At 37.8% G+C, this 20,740-nt stretch overlaps 1 protein-coding gene across 1 annotated transcript in view; it reads right to left on the minus strand.

The window, feature by feature from the left end:
* Window positions 1-1,743: 1,743 nt before the first annotated feature.
* Window positions 1,744-20,740, minus strand: part of TEKT5 (tektin 5) — a 29,435-nt gene continuing 10,438 nt past the window's right edge. Inside the window, exons 6-7 of the mRNA XM_032197821.1 lie at window positions 5,564-5,718; window positions 1,744-2,178 (exon numbers count right to left, since the gene is read on the minus strand). Of these exons, the coding sequence (XP_032053712.1) occupies window positions 1,965-2,178; window positions 5,564-5,718 (369 nt within the window). The 3' untranslated portion in view covers window positions 1,744-1,964. The remainder of the gene's footprint in view (window positions 2,179-5,563; window positions 5,719-20,740) is intronic.

A 20,740-nucleotide genomic window follows, 5' to 3' on the forward strand; every position in this document is an offset into this window, starting at 1 on the left:
CATAAGGAGGAAAATGTTAACAGAGGTAACAGTCTTCCCGCTGAGAAACAAAACACAGCCAGATTCCTCATTCCTCTTACCTAAAGGCTTGTCCCAAGGGGAGTCTGCACTTGAAGTTTGTTGTTAAGCATTTCCAAGTAAGAAACAATAAGATATGACTTAATTCAAACCAGATTACCAGAGATGTCTTCTGTAAGAGTCCCTCCTACATACAGTGGCCCCTTGGGCTGCTCTGCAGTCATGTATCGCAATATAACCACAAGTTGTGTTTCTGTTTTCCCCATGTTGGGGGGAATTCCTCCCAGGGAGTTGGAGACAGTGTGCGCTACCAGGAATTACCCTAATTTAGAAAATCAAGGTGCAGTGCAGTCAATGTGAGACGCATTTAACGAGTACCAGAGTAGGCACAGATGTCACTTACCAAATGTGTGTTCCAAAATGTTTTCCTGGGATTTTACATATGTAGAAATATTTCACTGTGTAAATAGTTTGACACAATAAGCAGGAGATCCAATTTTATTTTATTTTATTTTTTTAACTGAAGGAATGAAATTTAGTGTGAAACAGCTCAGCCACAGCCACACTCACTGAAAACTGAGGTTAACTTGCAAGGAAGTATCAGCACCACTGGGGTCCGTGATCCTCAGCAATGTTCCTTTTATTGGGTACTGGATTAAGTCACCACCCACGCAAAACAAAAGGTAAGGAACACAGTCAGTTTATTCACATCTAGCATTGTTTCAGATTGGGCTTTGGTCCAGCGTAAAAAAAAAAAAAAAAAAAAAAAAAAGTGTTTTATGTGTTTCTAGAGCTGTTCTGTAAAGAGGACCTAAGGGAGCAGGAAACAGCTCAGTTACTACAATTGTGCTTTGCTGGTTATGCTGTACTACGTGGGTGTGAGTAAACCCAGTAGAGAAACACAAATAGCAGAAAAACATTTTTATTCCGTTTTGTCCAAAAGTCAGATGGTTTTAGCATGAGTTAAAACTAGTTCTTCCTCAAGTCCTTCACTGCACGATCAGTGTTTCAACCTTCACCTGGAAAAGTCTGATCTCAAAGCCCATTCTTCCAAATACTTTCCACTACACTAAGTAGTGCTCTGTTGAGATCTAGAAAGCTGAGAGATCTTGATTTACAGACTGAAGGACAATGACAGTGCAGTCATTGTAGTTACATCATAGTCTGTATGCTGGTTCCATTCCCCCTTCTTTATCTTAACTTTCTCACTGGTGATGATGGAGCAATGGTATTGTCATTGTTCATGAAGTCCTTTGAGATCCACTGCTGGATACTACACATTTCTATAAAGTTAAGACCTTTAGACATCTTTCATGAATAGTTCATGTAAATACACAATATTTTCCTTATGCTTAAAGGTATGAAAGATCAAATTAAAGAAGAAAAAAAAAAAAGTAGGGATGAAAAGATTCTCTCTCAGTGAATACAGGCTACACGTGCACCTGAAGTTGTTGCACTGAAATTGTCCTTCAACTTCTACAAATCAAGCTTGTTCGATGTCCTCTAATTCTAAACAAACACCAAATTTATCACTGCTACACAGGAGGAGAGTCGAAGGACAGGGTAAGCATTTAAACACAACTTTACCATACAAGGATTGAAACACAAACAGCACAATATGCCAGACAGTTAAAGCCTGTATTGTACTTACTCCATTGAGAAGTACTACAGCATATTTGTCTATTGCTCTCTCTAGCTAGTAACTCACAAATGTCCTGTAATATTTGTCTGTCTTTTTTAGCATGCTCTGATTCTGTTAGAACAAGTCCACAAGTACACCATAGTGCAGCTTCAGCTAAGACTACGCAGTTGTTCAAAGGAGAGAAGCACAATATTGATTTGGGTTATTTTACTTCTATTGGATTTTGTTATTGGGGGAAAAAAGTTCTCTTCAGAAAATCTTTGCAACTTTTATATTGTGCACAAAAGATATCAAAGTTTACTGCTCAAGTGTAGCCAATGAGGCGTGGGGTGCTGGGGAAAGTTTTGCGCATGTCCATACACTTCTTGTCAATGAAGAAGGAGTTTGCCTTCACAGATATGTCATGTTCTATCTTTGATTTGTTGGCAAGCAGCATCTGCAGAGTATCACGGGCTTCTTGCAGACGTTTCTTTAAGGTCTGTAAGGTGTCATCTATAGTGTAAACTTCAGTGACAAGCCTGAAAAAAAAGAAGGGGACAGGTTGCTCACGTAACTTTAGCAGTCCCTCACCATGTTCCTTTTTTGACAGTGGACAGGTCAGATTTTGAGGCAGAATTTGAACAGCCTTCTTGGACTGAATTTATATAAAACTAACTTGCATAGCACCTGTAAGTGTGGTTTCTTGCCTGCATTGACCTGCAATAGCCCATGAAGCCACTCTGAATTTTATCTGATACCTCCTCACTTGCAGACTACTTGTGTAGCCTCTCTAGAGCTAGCATGACCAGGTTGAATGCTTAACATATAGTTCTGAAGTACATGTTTTGGATGGATATATATATGTTTGGGATGTTTATATGTTTGGGATGGATATTACTGGACTCCTTGTAGTTTCTGACAGCTCAAACCTGTGCAGCATGCGTGCTAAATGATCTAGATTTGGTGGAGGAGCATATTAATACAAACAAGAATTACTTATCAGAACAACCACTGAAAGTAGAGCTCTGAAATCAAGATTTTCTGTGATACTAGCCATATTTCTTCCAGTGGCCTATCAACACAGATGTGGCAAAGCTTCTTGTGTAGTCACTGAGTTGATAAATTCTCTTTAATGCTGTCAACTTTGTTTATTATCTAATGTTCTATTAAATGAGCAAAGCACCATAGCCTATTAAAAAAAATAAATACAAATTTCTAGAATCAGCTTTAACTTGTTTTGGGACAGTCCCAGTTGATTTAGCACAAAACAGCACAGAAAAACTAGGCTTTATTAATTTGTTTTCTATCTAATCCCTTCACTACAAAGTTGGCAGCACACACAGAGAACAAGTGCCAACATCAGCACTTCCTTTTTAAAAAGCAGCAAACTCAGATAACATTTACATGTTACAAAGAAGTGGTTCATTTGATGTTTTCTTTTTCTATTGCAATTGAACTATTAGGCTGAATCTTTGTGCTTTAAACAACAAGAGAAATGCACTTGAATTATTTAAAAGTAAAAAATAAAATCCTTAAAAAGTGAATTAGCAAAAGGTTTTGCTTTCTCAGATAGGAACTTCTCTAAGAAAATATATTTTATTTGAGATGTGAGCTCAGCCAAAAACTGCAATAGAAATAAAAGCATCCATGTTTCAAATACCCTCTGTCAGAATTTCCACCACTAACTGCGGTTATGATGAACATAACATACAAAGATTTGGATCAACTAAAGCATCCAAAATAATTTGGCCTGGACTGGGGAGCTGTGGCATAACAAAATTCACATATGTTGGAGGAAGGAGAATAGGATACACTAATAATCTGTTGTTATAACTGTGTCTAGTAAACAGCATACTTGTATAAAAATTGGTGTTGAAATATTAGAAATCATATCAGGCTGTTGGCGAACTTGTGTGTACAATAAACCTAAAATACTTCTGAATACCTGCACAACTGCTTGCAAAGTTTTTATATAACCTGTAAGCTGGTAGGAGTTGGAATGATTCAGAACACCTATATATATATTCAAGAATTTCACATTTATGTCTTTTCACTCTAGTTTAAGAAAATATTCAAAGACATTCTGATTTACAGTAATTTCAGATGAGGCTTGTGAACTTTTTCGAACAGGACCCTTTGGAATGTCAACAGCATCACTGGCACTTGTGGGAAGGAAGAGGAATAATGTGACTCTGCTTCAGCACACTTTTGATCCCAGTTTGGACAAGTTTTGTATCTTCGATATATGCAGTCCTGCTGAATAGATTGATATCAATCCTACTGCTGCAGACATTTTTGTGGAAGAGATTGTCAGGGGGAAACAGGAAGAGAACAAGACTCAGTGAGTAAGGACTGAAACTGTATTATTTAAGGCTGTCTTGTTGGTGGTGTTGTTTTTTTTTTTCTTTTTTCTTGTTGTTAAATAAAAAGCTGACACTAGTTTATTTCCATACCTAATTGATGGTGCAGCAGTAACTGAAGTTGTGAGTGATCTGCTCCCAGAGTAAAGATAAGTGCTGAGTTTATGCTATAGTGCCTAGATCAGAAGTTCTTATTTTTTCACAGCTGAATTCCTGCATCTAGAACAGGCATGATTTGTGTGATATAAAAGGACACATAAATAAAACTACCCAAATGGATATAAAAGACTTCATATCCAAAACAATATTTTATGAGAATGGATTTGGAAAGCAGAGCATTAAGTTGAAGGAATCTAATATGTGGATACACCAAAGGAAATGTCAAGATCTGATTAAGAAGTTATGAAGCTGAAAAAAATAGATATTGCATTCTACAATTTATGGGCTAAGAAGTTGGAAGAAAAAGTGAAAAGATGCCAGTACAATAAACTATGATTCACTGCCATTTCCTTGTTTGAATAGAAGGTTTTTGAGCTGATAAAACATGTTTAGGAACAGTAATATAAATACTCAGCTTAAACACTATGTACTTTATTAATCTTACTGTATATGAACCTGTTGTATGCAGTAGGATTTTGTTAGAGACAAATGCCAAAAGGGACTAGCTTCCTACTTTCTGGAAAAATATGCAAAAATTCTTGTACTGGACTGTGAAATTCACTCCATCTATGGCAGGAACCCTGCTGCAGTATTTCTTGAGAAAACCCCCACAGAATATTTTGGAGACAGTATTTTAAATAAGATATACTTGATCGGGTTCTCTTGGACACTAACATGTCGGGAGGGAGATAAACAGGATTAAATTTCAGAAGAAGCTTCCTTCATTAGGGAGGGAAGACACCTTCTTGGACACCTTCTTGTATATCCAGGAGGACACAATACACACTGTTCAATGTACTGTAGCACAAGGATCACCAAGCTGATGCCAACATATGTTGGAAAGGCCCTACAGCTACGTGACCAAAATGCATGCTAGATGAGCTAAAGTGTCCAGAGATGATACTGGAATCACCATATGGTTGGATAAAAGTACTGAAAATGAGTTCAGGCAGTAAGAGTTGCTGCCTCATTCTTATTTGCAATTAACTTTTAAAGGAGCTTGACCATTAGATAACTTTTGTATCAAGACAGAATTTTGTCTTGGAAAACATGTTTCTAAAATAAGGTATTTCCTGAATTGAAATCTTGGTGTTTCATCCTGAATGGAATTAAAATCAATTAATAAATCCCACTCAGGCATGAGACTGAAACCCCAAGCATATGAACCACCAACAAGCAAATGAACTCCAAAGTGTCCTCGGAAAGGGTCTCTAAAGGCACACGCACGTAACATTTGGCCCATTACTTCAACATAGATACTTGGATTTTAGTTTGTTTTTCCATAGTTTCTATCGTCACATAATGAATACAATTCTAATCCTGTTGAACAATTTCATTGTTGCTAAATCTCTCTTTCTTGAGTAGCTGACTGAGGAGGGGATGGAGTGGTCTGGCCTCTACTTACTGGTACTGAGGTTCATCACGGCAGAGCTCTATATTGGGTCGTTTAGTTCTCGTCTCCAGGCGTGTCTGAGCCACTTTCAGAGGGTACTCCTTTGCCATTATGGATCTCTCCAATAGCATGATTGTATCTTCTGTCTGGAAGATTTCTTGAAGTACCTGAAAAAGCCGAACATTTTTGTAAGCCTCGTGTGCATATGAAACCATAACTCCCCCCTGCTTTAGACACTCCTATTGGAACTGCTTCGATTCTGGCATGTCACTTCCCTTTAATTTAAGGGAGGAGATTGCTGTAATCTCACAGTAATCAGATGTATCTGTATAATTTGTTGGCTTGATCTTGCCATTTTTTACAAAGGTTATACAGCAATCACAGTTCTTAGAAGAGCCAGAGGCCATTAAATGCCATTAAAGCATGTAATGATGTTGTTCCTTGAAAGCTGGATAGCAACACTGGGCAATATTTATGCTAAGAAATGCAACATTGTTTGCTGTTATAACATTACGGAATTTTAATGCAAACTGGAATATAACTATATAACAAGCAGGAGAAGCACTGAATTCTTGTGAAAGGGAATTGTGTGTGTGTGTGTGTGTAAAGCCATTTTCATAGAGGCAATGTTTATAGCTCTAAATAGACTCATTTCCATTTTTACTTCATTATCTACCTTTTCTACTAAATAAAATAACTGCTGATTGACCAGGGACCATTTTGCAGCATTAAAATTTCAACAAACTGCCACTTTCATTCAAACTTTCATTCAATTCTTATTTCCTTTTGCCTCATAAAAATTCAAAAGCCATCAAATATGTGCTCTCTGAAATTGTTTCATATTCCAAGTATTTTGAGGACATCTGCTGCAAGAATATATAAGCACAAATAATATTTTCATACTGAAACTAACTTCTGAAAGTTTTGCAAACACACTGGGAACTCTAAAGGGAAGAACAGCTTGCTTTAAAAGCTTATTTTCTCTAAATGGGAAAGGTATGGAGTGAAACATCATCAAAAAGAGGCCCACAGAATTAGAATAGCATAGTTTTAGTTGCAGAGTATATTATCATATACTTTATGTTATTCCTTAGGGTACTGTAACTGCTCTTTCCGTTCTTTTCCATACTGATGGAAACACACAAACTGCAAGGGGAAAGCTTTTCTCAGTCATAAAAAGAGAGAGAGGGATTAAAACATTTATATTCAGGTAACATTCCCTAGCCAATTGATTATTACATTACTTTAATTTACCACAATTAATTACAGCCAACATAGTGAACAAGTTCAAGTTTTTCCTGTAGACAGGTTTAAAATGGAAGAGAACAAATTGAACTGATGTCATTTCTCAGCCAGTCTACTAAAATCAATGCAACTTGAATTTCAACAACCACTAAAAATGTCATAATGCTATTTGAGTTATGCTGCTGTTCGGATCTTGCCTATGTGCTCAGTTGTACTGTGTTATCTAATGATGTATGTAGTTTAAAAACACAATTAGTTCTTGCTGCTGAAAAGTTAGTTATAGACAAAACCCAAAGGGCTAAGGATGCCAAGAGCCTGCACCCCAGGCCAAATCCTTAAGAGCTTGTTGGTGATGTGTAGTGGGGCAAGGCAAGAGACCTGGCTAGCACTGTGCAAACCAGTTCGCCCTTTGCAGTAACGCCACTTTCCAATGGCAGCCTATGAATATGCCTGTTGTGATTTAAAGGCAGCAAGTGTCTCCTCACTGAGTCTTTTGGGTCTCATTTGGGTTCTCACTGAGCAGGCTTGAGAACATCTTCACCTGAAAGAAGCCTTTACTGCATACAGACTGCTGGGGAAAAGGCTGGTTTGTTATGAAAGGAACACAGTACGAAAGAAAACGAAGTTCAGAGTAGTATATCTCTCCCTGTAGTTTCATTCTACACCAGTTCTTTCTTAATTAAATAATCACTGTAAGTAAGCTGTGTTTTACAGGGAATACAAAGCACACTGGTACGGGAATACGCAGGTAGGCCAGTGTGCTTGGGTAGCTATTTGAGGAGCTACTTATGGTCAGAGTGCATTGTTAAATATGTTGTTTTCTAACTTTTTTACAGTTCTACCAGTTACATACACAATTTTCTGTAGTTAATATATATATACACATATATAAATAAACTTAGGTGCCTTCATTATGCAGAAAGTCATCTTTTTTTTTTTTTTTTCCCTGAAAACACAAAGGCTTTGGGTCTTCTGCTGCTTAGAAGTAGAATTAGAGTAGCTTGTGCTGTTGCCAGAACTTCACTCTTTAGCAATTTGCTAAGAGTATCCTCTGTTTGCTCATTTGTACATGATGAAGGTGAGATATAGTCCCCAGGTAGGCTGCTGGCAATTAAAGGGATGTTGGGGAGCTCTTACAAGCTTGTCGGTCCGAACTGTTGTTCACATCTTTCACCTTCATTGCCAACCAAAATATCAACCTGTGGGGACATACCAAGGCTGAGAGGAAAGAACAGGCAATGTGTTTAGAGGTCACCCACTGCTGAGCCAGGGCCCTCCTTTCCTGTGTTTATCTTACAGCTTCTCTCACTGCTATGGAGCTTCCCATGCTACGCCTTGCTGCGTGTAGGAGGCTGAGTCCACTGTGCTGGTCTTCTGGTACCTGCAGTGAGGGTATTGCTTCTCACAGTCATTCTGCTTACAATTTATAGTAAACATCTTCCAATTTACAGTAAATTGTAAGTAGATTTTCTTTCTAATAATAAAGTGTAAATCAAAGTAAAAGCAATGGAACAAAGTCACACACATCTCCTCAGCCTAGTAAGAACAGGGCAAAGTTATGTTTCAATTTAAGAAACAATTGGGTGAATATTTGTTTTCTACCTATAATGAAAGAGAGGGGGGATTTGTGTTCTCTCTCAGTCCTGATTCTGAGTAAGACCTCTGTGGTTTACACTTTGAGCTTTGTTGGTGGTAACGTTTTCTCTCTTTGGCATCAGGTGGAAATCCACTTTTGTGGGGGAAATCTGTCAGTGAAACAGAGCAATTAAAGCTACCTAGAGCACTTCATTAGAAATGAACTGTGTCTGTGAAAGCAGCTCCCGCAGACCAATGTAGCAGTTTAGAAATGTGCTCATGTTATAGTACCTATGTAATATAGTCACTGTGCTGCTACCTTGTCTCATGACAGCATGAATCAAAATGCCATTTATTCAGGTAGTGGAGTGAAGTTACAAGCTATTTTGTGGGTAATTAATGCAAGTTGATCTGAGCAAGTTAAAGAAGTGTAAGGAGATAAAAAGAACATTTTCTGATATATCTTTTTCTGCCCTCTCTCTCGTAAGTATCTCATGTGTATTCTATACATTGAAGGAAAACAGGAAGCCCTCAAAGGGGACTCAGCATGTGCTCAGAAACACTAACTGCAGCAAATTCTGGAAGCAGTATCCAAATTTATATAGAAGACCAGGGAAGAAATTTAGTAGTCTTCTGTATTTCAGGTAACAGTAATCATTATTTGGGCTATAGCAAACAATGGCAAGTCTATTAATACATGATAGTGCTTCTGTTATGGCTTGGTGCCCTTTACTCTTGCCTTCTGCATGTCTGAAAAGGTAAATTACATTAAGATGTAGGAGGAACAAGCCGATTCTAGTACATACCATACTGAGCAGATTGCCCATGTATAATCTATCCTCAGTCCCTTAGGAGTGCCATTTTCAAGTTCACCTAGCAGAAAGAACTTTACAAGAGAGGCTTTCCGAAGCCACACTTCTCTTGAATCCTCTTCTCATGCATTCATATGGCCACAGTGCAAGTACAACCACCAAACCACAAACCCATGTATTTTGATTTCAGTACTAATGTTTCAGGTGTGTGAATGTTGGTATTCATCAAACCTGAGATTTGTTTCTGTCCCTTCACAGCACTTACTGTGCTTTGAGTTTGCATCTGGCTGGACCTTGTTGCCCGCTACACATGTAAAAAACACCTTGGTGATATCTTAGTGATAGAGAGGCAGGAGATTGTATAGTCCTTTCTTTTTAGAATACTAACACATAAAACTGGCATAGGACAAGAGTCTTCTTGTATCTAGTCATATTTAGTGACTCAAAGTATTTAAAGCTTGCACAGCCTACAAATTCACACAATGTTTATGTTTGAGAAGGGCAAGCGCATGAGTCTAAATAGAAAATATTTCCCTTTATTGAAAATCTGGTAATTCATAAGTTGTGAAAAAAGAGCTTTTATCTGAGTCACAGAGAATTCAGTTGTATATCCAACCCTTGTAATGTTGTTTCTGCATAATGCATAGTAACTACAGAATACCCTCATGCCACAGGACTTCAGGACACTAAAGCACCTTGTGCTTATAATAATGCCAGCGGTCCACAAAAGCTTTATGCACAACCAAGGCAAATGATGAGTGCTACTGAGCAAATCCTAGTCATTTGCTTAAAAAAAAAAAAAAAGTTTAAACCTGCCTGTGAACTTAAAATTCAAATGTTAAACTATGCAGCCATCTTTAAATCCTGCCTGGCTGCCTATAAGTGGATGTGGTTTAGATTCATTGTGTGTTCTCTTTTTTTTCTTACTTTTTTTTTTATTATTTTTTTTAAGTGCTGTCAGTTGAGACCTACAGACTAAAATGCCCACAGGGGAACCACCTACAACACATCACAGAAGCCTTGTACTAACAATTTTTGATTATTCATTCGGGCTACACATTGGATAAAATGATTTAGATAATCTACTCTACATAAACGGATTGGTGGGGAGGATCACCAGATAGTGCTGCACCAGCCTACGTCATTTCTGGATGACCTCCAAAGGCAAGGAGCAAAAACAACAAATGCTGAGCAGTGTGTTCTTAAGAGAGCATGGTGAGGGACTGGCTCAGGCAGCTGTCCATCCGGAAACCTTCCCTTCCAGGACATGAGGAAAGTTTTGTGCTGCAGCATTCTTGAGAGCTTTCAGAAAACTGCTCTCCTGCCACTCTCACTTCACCAAGGACGTGAATTTTCATAGGCTGAGCACACAGAAAGACTGGGAGAAAGAGGCACTAAAGTCACACGTGTTTCATCTTGTAATCAGGATAGTCATATGGACAACACAAGCATCTTTAAAATGCTATGGTCTGACAGTTATCATTACTCCTTTTTGCTTCTGAAGTTTACTCAGTGTTTGGTAGCTGAATGCAAAAAGCAGCAGCTACATAATATGGTGGGAGGCAGCTGCCTCCTACTTTTGTAAATTCCTTTATATTTAATATTGTGTATCTCACTTTTAAAAACTTTTTTCATCCACATTTCCATATTTCAATCAATTAATTCTTTAAAATTTTTAAGTTTATTGTAAGTTACCATATTTAAATAGTGTAAATGTGGCTCATTCATTTTAGAGCACATGAGCACATTATTTCATATTAAAGCTATGTTATCTTTCAATCTTTGGATTACAAGTGTAACCCAGATCTCAAATGTGAAATGCATTAGAATAATTTTTACTGTCATATGATAGCCAAATTCTTAATAGACATTACCATGTTCTTTGCTCTGGTGTTTAGGGTTTATTTCTTTTGAAGCTTAATTGCAGGTCATCATTTTATGATTTATAAAGTTTTGTTTGTTTGTTTGTTTGTTTGTTTAATTCAGATGATGGTAAGAAATAGTCCGGGAATCATTTAACAAAAGAAAACAAACATTTAATAGTCACATTTCTCAACAGAATGTAATATCAGGAGGTAATGACTCAACTAGTTTAACTGTATTTTAGAAAAGTTAGAATCATTTTGAGCAGTGGTTTTGTGCATTTTTTGTGTATATTTGTATGGGATGTCTAAATGCCACAGTTAAGAGAAGCAGCTGATTAGTTTGGGCCCTAGGAAAAGATCTTCAAATCAATGCATTGCACAATTCACCAGGGACATCAAGAGTCTCCACTGGATTGGTCTGTGCTTGGGAATACTGCAAGTTTTTATTTATAAAGCTTCATAACAATGGGAATAGGGATGGCATAAGTACAGTCAACAAATCTGAAAGCTAAAGCATACTTTAAACATCATGTGTGCCAAAGGAAACATACAAAATTCCCAACATTTTCTTTACCTTGTCTTAAACATAACATTTTCACAGAAGAGATAGAGAAGGGGAAAAAAAAAAACTATTAGAATGTAAATACTACTTATAGAACAAAGAAGTCATTAAATACATATCTGGATATTTAATCAGTGTCCTTACAATCAGTTTCTGCATGGTTTACCCGTCTACCCCGTACAGATTGAAAGAGGACCAGGAAATCTGAGCCTTTCATATATTTATTGAAACAATTTCCAACCCTCTAAAAAGCCTCCTTCCACTGAATTCATATATGCATTTTTTAATTTTTATCCTTGAGAATAATCCAATCAATTTCACACTTATATGCAGTTTCTATTTAACTTTTCCACTCTCCCTAAAATGTACAAGATGTTTATTTTAAAACAGCTTTATTTAAATTAAAGGGGGAGAAAAGTATGGGATCATTTAACTTGGCCTGGATTTGCAAAAATATTTTCAAAATAACAGAGGAAGACATAACTATACACAAGAAAATGCTTAACTATTTGTATACATCATTGCTATATGCTTAACTATTGAAGGACAACAATAAGGCTCAGAAGTTCTGTCATATTTTTCTACAATTTTACACTGTTTCATACCTTCGGATGCTGCGGGACCAGCATTTTAGGCGTATCATAAAATACTCTATTATTAATGTGGTTTTGCTAAACCTGGTCAAAATAACAATTAAATATGCAGTTTGAGTCTTGTGCACACCATTCTGTCTCAAGTTACTTCATCTGAGAGAAGTGTACACATCCCTTTAATAGAGAAAAGATGCCTCTAGACAGAGATGATGCCAGAGAGAGAAACCGCTATGGCTCGTGCAGCTACTGATTCTTGTTAGAAATGAGATTCTTTGTAGTCATTAAGAAACGTAAACCCCCTCACACTAAGCTATGTTGTCGATGCTTGTCTCATGATCTTTAAAGCCTGAAAATGCTTCTTTTCTAGACAAGCTACTGCATACACTCATCTCTTGTTTTGGTACAAGACAGCCCTTTCTGAGAATAAGGAACAGTTTTGTAAACATATATGAGCACTGCTGCCTTGAACTAAATCCTGTTTCCTCTGGAAGCCTATATGAATTGCCTGAGTGCAGATGGGCTGCAGGGGAGGAAGCAGTAGTAGTAACAACCACCTCTGTTTCTCATATTTAAATGTCACAGCAGAAAAATGTTGTCTTCTATATCAATGTCAGAAAAAGCTTGTTTTCATTCAATCCAGGCTGCCTGTACTTGGCAGCTGGAAGTGTGTCCCTTGGTGTGAGATTTTGCAAATAAAGGCACATGGATTCATGATAACCTGAATGCATCCTGATGAGCAATGGCTCTCATTTGATTATGCTTATTCTAGCCTACCTCATTTCATGTTCCCCTTAGGCTATTCCATGAAGTGGAGCATTGCTGCATGGCATGCTGAGAAGCCAGGATTCTCCACTTGCCCAGAGTTAGTACTCTGGTCTAGTCTACGCAAGTCTTTATGATTTTGTGAGATGACGCAACCATTTTAGGAGACAGAAATCTACTTTTGTTTTCAAGTTAGTGCCTTAGTTTGCACCTGTAACTTCTCGGTTTGTAGGTAACAGTCTAATGTGTATGTAGTCCCAGCTTAAATAATTATTTCCTCCTTCAAACAGGTTTTTCCAGGCAAGTTTGAGCTGCTTACACCAACCAGCACACACCTTCCCAACCAATTCTGAGTCACTCTTCGTTAATCGTCCAACAGGTTCCAATATTAAACAATAAGCTTAAGTGTATACCCAGCCACCAGGAACAGGCACGAGTAACTGTAAGTGACTCAGGTTTTAAGACATAAAATAAGGAAGAGAAGAAAGTGGCAAAAAAAACATGCATAAAATTTACGTGAGGATACATCAGGGTCTGAGATGAATGCCTTACGTGGGGAGAGTGCCATGGGGAAGGTGCTCCCTCTCCTATATGCATGCTCCTGCTCACAGCCCTGCCTCCCCTCTCCTTTATGCAGCTTGGGTGGGCACTGCCTGTCTGACTTCAGGAGTTCTTTATGGCCCTGTTCAGAGCAAGGCCTTTTCAACAGCCATAGGCAGGCTCCTCTTAGAATTTCACAGATGCGTATTTTGAAAATTCTTTCAGAGGCTGGTAGGCAGTTCCTTGTTTTACTGCCACTGAGGTTTTCCTGGTTTTCATCCTGTGTTTTATGCTAGTTATATATGTAAGTAGGTTTATTCTTTGAATTAGAAGTAAATGGTTTGAGTATAAAATGTATTCCATATTTTTGTCTAGCCACCATATAAACATATTCAGTAGTTGCTAAGACAGGAAAGGTTGGTTGATTTAATTTATAAATAAATTTAAATGTAATAAAAAATACTGTGTGAGGGATGGAACATCTGAGAGGGTGACCTGCTTAAGAGATGGAGTAGCTTACTAAAAAAGAATTCTGTAGGTTCTTCAGGTATAGAGTAAAATATATCAAGCAAAAAGGCAAGAGTTAATTTCCATCATATGTTGATGTAGTACACTGACTTTTCAGACCCTAGGGGTTAAAAAGAAAGAAAAAAGAAAAAAAGAAAAAAGAGCAGGGGAAACTGTTTTTAAGAGCATACGTTCTCAGTGAACTGAATGGAAATACTCAGAATCATGGTTTCTTGTTTTTTGGAGTAGGTGGTTATTTTTTCATGGTTTTCTAAACATGTATCTGTTTTTCCAGAATGTTTCTGATCCCTGTGCTCCCAGGTAGAGGAATAGCAAACCTTGCAGGAAGGGTGGTGCTGGGCAGCTCTGCCTCTGAGCATACAAATGCTTCTGAGCAGAGTGCAGGTGTTCTGTCTTGCATGGTGCTCGCTGAGATAATCTGGTGTTTAGGCATGGTATAAATAGTGGGCTACATAGACAGGTCACTTGCTGTCTGGTCTGACTGATTCTCAGAGCTATTGCGTGTAAACATCCTGTCCTATTGGGTATTTCCAGGAGAGTGAGGCCAAGGTAAATACTTATGTTAATATTAACTTTATGGAAAACAGATGCAAACATACTAATGAGGGGTTGGCACCATGATTAAAGGTTTTATTACTTTTCCTAAAGATTGTGTACAGTTTACATCAGATGTAAAATATATTTACCATAATTTTTCTTGTCATAAATTGAATGTTTCTTGCAGTGAGGCATGAAGGTGCCATATCACTATCTCCTACATTGTATTCCATAGGCTATATTTTCTATTCACCTAAAAATCAGGTTCTAGAAAAGCTCTGAGTCTGACCAGAGTTATACATTGTGATTAGACTCTTACAGAACATTTCCATCCCCAAACAACCACATCCACTGGGAGCCCAGTGACAATGAAACACAGCGGAGCTGTAACACCTTCCTTGGTTTGGGCGCTAACCCTGGCCAATGAGCCAGCCAGGACTCTTCGTCTTTTGCCTCCAGCACCTCATATTTCTAGGGTTCTGCCATCCAAATTCTGGATGAACCTCACATTGTTATGACCTTGATTAATCCCAGAATCAAGTAAGAAGAATTAATGACAGACTTGTGAAGTTGGGACCAAAATGGAAATAGGAAATATTCAATCTCAGGGTGAGAAGGAAGTTTTAGTAATCTAGCTGCCTGCACTGCCTGCAGGATGTTAGGCAGTCCTGCAGTAATTCCTCTTCATAAGCCTGTGCCTGTAGAAAGAGCTGAGCTTTCAGGGAGAACAGTGATCCTGATTCCTGGTGCTAATGAAGCAACCTATCTGTGGTAAGCTGTTGCAGTGATGAATTCCTTTGCTCTGAAAAATAAGGGTTTATGTTTTCCATCTGGATTTGTCTGGCCACCAATTCTTCTTTGTTTTTGTCTGCTCAAGCAAAGAGTCTTCTATTATAATTCTTTTGTCTTCTGTATACATATTTGTGGATTTAGCAAATTCTCTGCCCTACACAACAGTTATTTGGATAAGCTAAATAAAGTGGTGTCATCTAGTGCTACTAACGTCATCCTTTTCAGCCTGCTATGGAGAAAGTTGAGGAACTTATTCAAGCAAATGCCTGCTTTCCAATCCTTTAAGCATTCTTGCAGTTGTGATGACTTCTAGGCAGTAAGACTATGACTAGTAAGGCAGTAAGAGTGATGACTTCTAGGAGTTGCAGTAAGGAATGCTTTATACCACACCCTTGCTTCCATGTACTTTGGTTAATTTTTTTTCTAGAGGACTGAGACAATTTGCCATCTTTACAGTGGCAATCAAACTAAGTGGGAAGGGGATAATTCTGCATGGAAGCTGTATCGTGAACTAGATGGGGAAACTTATAAAGCAAGTTTTTAAGGACAGCATTTCCTTTCTGCATTCAGTAGATTAATGTTCAAAGCCGTATAAAAGCACTTCAATCCCTTTTTACTGTTCCCCTATTCAAGTCTCTTCTGATAGACTTGGAGGCTGTCAGCCTCACCAGCCAGCCTCACACAAAGAAGTGGCAGGCAGGAAAAGCCAAATAGCAGGTGATGAAAATCCAAAGTGAAGAGAACTCAGATGGTTTCCTGAATACATCAATGGAGCAACAGTGAGAGCAGACAGCAGCTGGACTGAGAATGTAAAAAGGCAAGTACGAATCACTGACAAACAATGCTCTTTGGAGACTTTCCTTGTGCTGACTTGGAAACCTGATCTGAACTTGGAGCCTATTCAGTACTGACACTCAGACCAAACTCCAAGTAGAATAAAGGGTAAAAACATAGCTGCTCTAACACAAGACAAGACATCTGTAAGTCACTAAAGCATTCCTTTAGCTAAATGCAAATTAGTGTAGATTTATTGTTAAAAAATGCAGTGGAGCAGGTGATATGTACTATAAAATGATAGTGCATGTGTGTTTTCCTCCTTGTGCATTGTCTGATGATGAAAAATTGAAAGTATTTGGTCTTGTTTGGACTGATTTAGATAAGAAAAAGAAGCAAAGGCTGTGTCATGCATTTGATTGTTGGAGTTTTTGCTCCACTGCTCTTTAAATATCTTTTTCAGGTTTGTTTATCAAATGCCTGCCAGGAAGAGTTCTTAGGTGCATCCCTTGACCTTAACTGAATTGGGAACTGTATATAGTTAAGACAAACTATACGAAGTCTTTCTCTGAAGAATGTGTTTTGTTCATGTGTTTCTAAATATGCCATGTGGATGCTCTGTAGTGGGAAACAAGGCTAAATGCTGTGACAGTACCTCAATCGGTTGCAACAGGAATGTTCTTGGGATCTGCTATTTAATTGTGTGTCAATAATTCAGGGTAAATGGTGCAAGAACATGGTAGAAACTGAGGTACAAATCCACTAGAAAGAACTACTAGTAGCAGACAAAATACTTATAAAAGCAGACGGACTGCTGTGTAGTCATTACTCAGACTTGTAGTTTGTAACATGAAATGGAGACATTATGTCATTGATGGAGAAGGTCCTGGCAAAACTCCTGGCATAATGCTTGATAGAAGTAAAAACAACAGAATACCTTCATTGCATTGAGACGTTCTGTGTGTCTTACAGTAAAAAGAACATATTTAGCTGGACATAAAGGAAGACAATATCCTACAGTAAAACTAAACAGATGTAATAATAGATACTGTTCTTCTTTATATATATATATATATATTTTTTTTTTTAATATAAATGTGGTATTTTTTTGTTTTAGGAGGAGGAAGAAGAGCTGGAAAGAATGCTAGGGAGCGTCCACACAGAGCCTTCGATAGCATAACTGTTACCAGGCACTTGTGAACTAGAATGTCTCCCCAACAATTCTCCTGCACAGCAGCTCTGTAAAGCAGCCCTGCAGGCAACAGCATGCAGGAAAGAAGATACATGATGCAACACGTGCAAATGTCCACTAAGGAGAAAATCCTAGCTCTGAAAAATAACAGGTACATGTATAGCAATCTCCATGTGATATTTCTTAGTTTGCCTGCATAAATTCAGAACTAAGTAAATCTTGTTCATTCCTGTATTTTTTTCTAGTTGATTGTTTTCCAAGCAATAAAGAAGTAGCACTCTGTTCACATAATCTTGTGTGTGATACAATACCGTCATCAAGCAAAGGAAAGAAAGGCAGGAAGAGAGAGGCTATTTACCAGTTGAGAACGGCAATACAACAATGTTCTAATGGACTATTACAAAATCAATCTCCATGTTCCTTTTGGTAGTGCCTTTTCCTAAACAGGTTTGAAGCAATGGCATTCTTGCAGAGAAAGTTAGGATCATAAAAGTGTGGCTGTAAGGACAGTCTACATGGTGAACAGAGATCTCACACTTCACTGATACACCTCTGTTCCATGTATCACTTGGTATTACTGTTTTTAATGCAATTTATCCATGACTAGACTTTGTTGTCTTGTGGTCCTACCCCTCTGACAGAAACAGTCATTCCCTCCTTCTGGCATATCCCTACAGCACAGAACACATGTATGTAGAGTATGTGAACTGTTTTCATGTAAATATTAAAGGATTCTGACAAAGGGAGTTGGGTGCTAACTGTTCCTTGATGCTTCCCATCCCCGAAACGGGGGCTGGCCTTTTGTCGCTACAGTCATGACCCAGGCATGTATAATGTCACCCACTTTATTTTTGGATAAATATTATTTCTTGAGCTTCAGTCAAAGTCCATCCACTGGCAGTGGATGGAGGTGCATATGTACTTTTGCACATGTGAAGACTAACAGAGTTGTTTTTCTGCTGTGATAGCAAGATAGGTATACGAGTAGGCATTATCATGCTGTGGCCAAGTGACATAGAACTCCTCTAATAAGGGAGATTTTATTTTTTTAACTAGCAGAAGAAAAATAAACAGGGGTTTTCCATATGGGATGTTATTTTTTAAAATAACTCAATGAAAGGGTGGAATTAGTTTGACTGGTATTCACCATTATATATCCCTGCAATATAAACAAAATATGAAAAAAACTCAGGCTAGGAGAAACATTTTAGGTACATAAATGTACAACATTTTAAGTGCAAATGCTAACCACAGCATGCATCTCCACCACAGTATCAATCACAGACACTAACTCAGTGTATGGATCCCAGATTTTCCAAGTTTTTACAAAAGGTTTACTTCCAAAGGATAACAAAATGTTTCCAGAGCCAGTAGATGAAATCTACAACTAAGACAAAAAATATTCCACCTGGTCCTCTATGTTGTTAAAGAAAATGTAGTGGAACACAAGCTGAGGCACTGGACATTTGGTTCATAATCTTAGCCAGCTGATCTTTTATGTGCAAGTGACATAAACAGAAGAAAATATGCTATTTCAATATGTGGTAATTTTTTGACCACATAGTCATAGTGTTTACTCTTTTATGTATACTTTTTTTTTATTCTTTCCATTCTGAGGGTACAGATTTTAGAAACAAATGGTTGTAGGAGGTTCCCTGTATAGCCTTTTTGTCTGGAAGAGATTTGGTTGTTTCACAAAGCAGAAAAACATTTTTTCATTCAGAAATGGGCTCCAGACCTCATTAAATATAAAACTTTTCATTTTTCCAAGACAGCATACCTTTTCTATGCTCACTCTTCTGTCAATTCATGGAGGTAGACTGTTTAGCTATGAGAAGAGTTTTGCAGAGGGAAGGAGGTCTCTAATAGCAGCATTCATTGCTTGAGAAGTCAGTGCAAAGACAGCCTTTGAAAGAATGATTCATTTTCTAAATGCAAAAAAAAAATTGTGGCACCCATTGTCTGGTTGCTATTAGATGTGAAAGGAACAGGAACCATAGTTTAGCTGCATTTGACTATTATCACATCCCAAAGGAAGAACAGAAATGTAGTAGAGTTTAAGGGAAAGCCTTGGGTCCCAGCCACACTGTTGGCTGTCTTATTAAAATACCCTAGCAGTACTTTTTTCTCTGAGTGTTACAGGCTATACTGCAAGCCAGGAGAAAGAAGAAAAGGTAGTCTGCTATGCTTAGCTATAGATGGCTGTTAAATGAGTACTCACTCCTTACTCACTTCTTCCCTTGTTTTATTTCTCTTTGCTCGTGTTTTTAAGGTATCATCACGAGCAAGAGAAATAGTAGGATTTCTATCATATAACCTCATCCACAGCTTAACCAGCAATGCTTTTGCTCAATAAAGCCATGGCATTTTTCTTTTCATAGTTACTCCATGCTTTTGGCTTCTGCCATGTATAGACCTGTAGGTTGCAATCAAAAATCAAAACTAGACACCCACATTATAGTGTGGATACTGGTAGACTAAGAAGGGCCCTTAGCCCTCTTCTGTTATCCAGAAGACCCGAGAATAATTTTTACTCAGTTCCTCAGGAAGCGACAGCCTGTGGAAGCTGCATGGTGAATGAAAACAAAACCATTACCTTTCCTTCAAAATTGACAACACTGACCAGCCTGAATTATTCCTCACTAGCTTGTGCAGTTTTCTTCCAGCATTTTGTTATTCTGATATAACTACATTACTGTGGAGTTTGAGATGAAGATCTCTCTGCTACATATGTGCTATCACTACACAACTCAGCAGTAAAAACAGCAGTTCATAGAGTGCAAATTTGTATGATGTTTTTTATCTGTGTGTATGACACAAACTAAATATTCTTTATACAAATGTGATTACTTCGGTTTCTCCAGTTTGTTTATTATTGCAATCTAATGGTGTGGATAGCGTAGGGACACAAGTCAGTTTTTCTTCCCTTATGTACAAGTTGTCAGCAGTTAGGTTGTGTCAGCTGAACTTCGTGACCAAATCTTTTGTAGTAGGTTGATAACTCACAATGCACTTTGTGGTTCCATATGTACTCCCTGTGCTACCTTATGCTGTACATTCTTTTACAAAAAGGACACTCAAAAGCACTAGAAAATGCCAATGGAAAATGTGAAACAAATGTTCATAGATTAAATCCATGAGAAACCTGGATGGCCAATTCAGGGATAAAGTGCTTCATTTGTGTAAGTTCCAAACCACACAAAAACTACATTCAGTATCTTTTATGCTTTATAAGAAGGAAAAAATAGAAAAAAACATTACTTTATGTGCTGTGACTTCATACATATTTAGCTAGTTGGTTTGCACTTTCCAAAAAGTCCCTAAAAATAAACTGAAAACATCTTAAACTACTTATGGCAAATAGAATGGCAGGAAAACTCTATTGTTTCCAAATGTGCATTGAAACAAACGA

Source organism: Aythya fuligula, chromosome 15, assembly GCF_009819795.1.
Source record: "Aythya fuligula isolate bAytFul2 chromosome 15, bAytFul2.pri, whole genome shotgun sequence".
NCBI lineage: Eukaryota > Metazoa > Chordata > Aves > Anseriformes > Anatidae > Aythya > Aythya fuligula.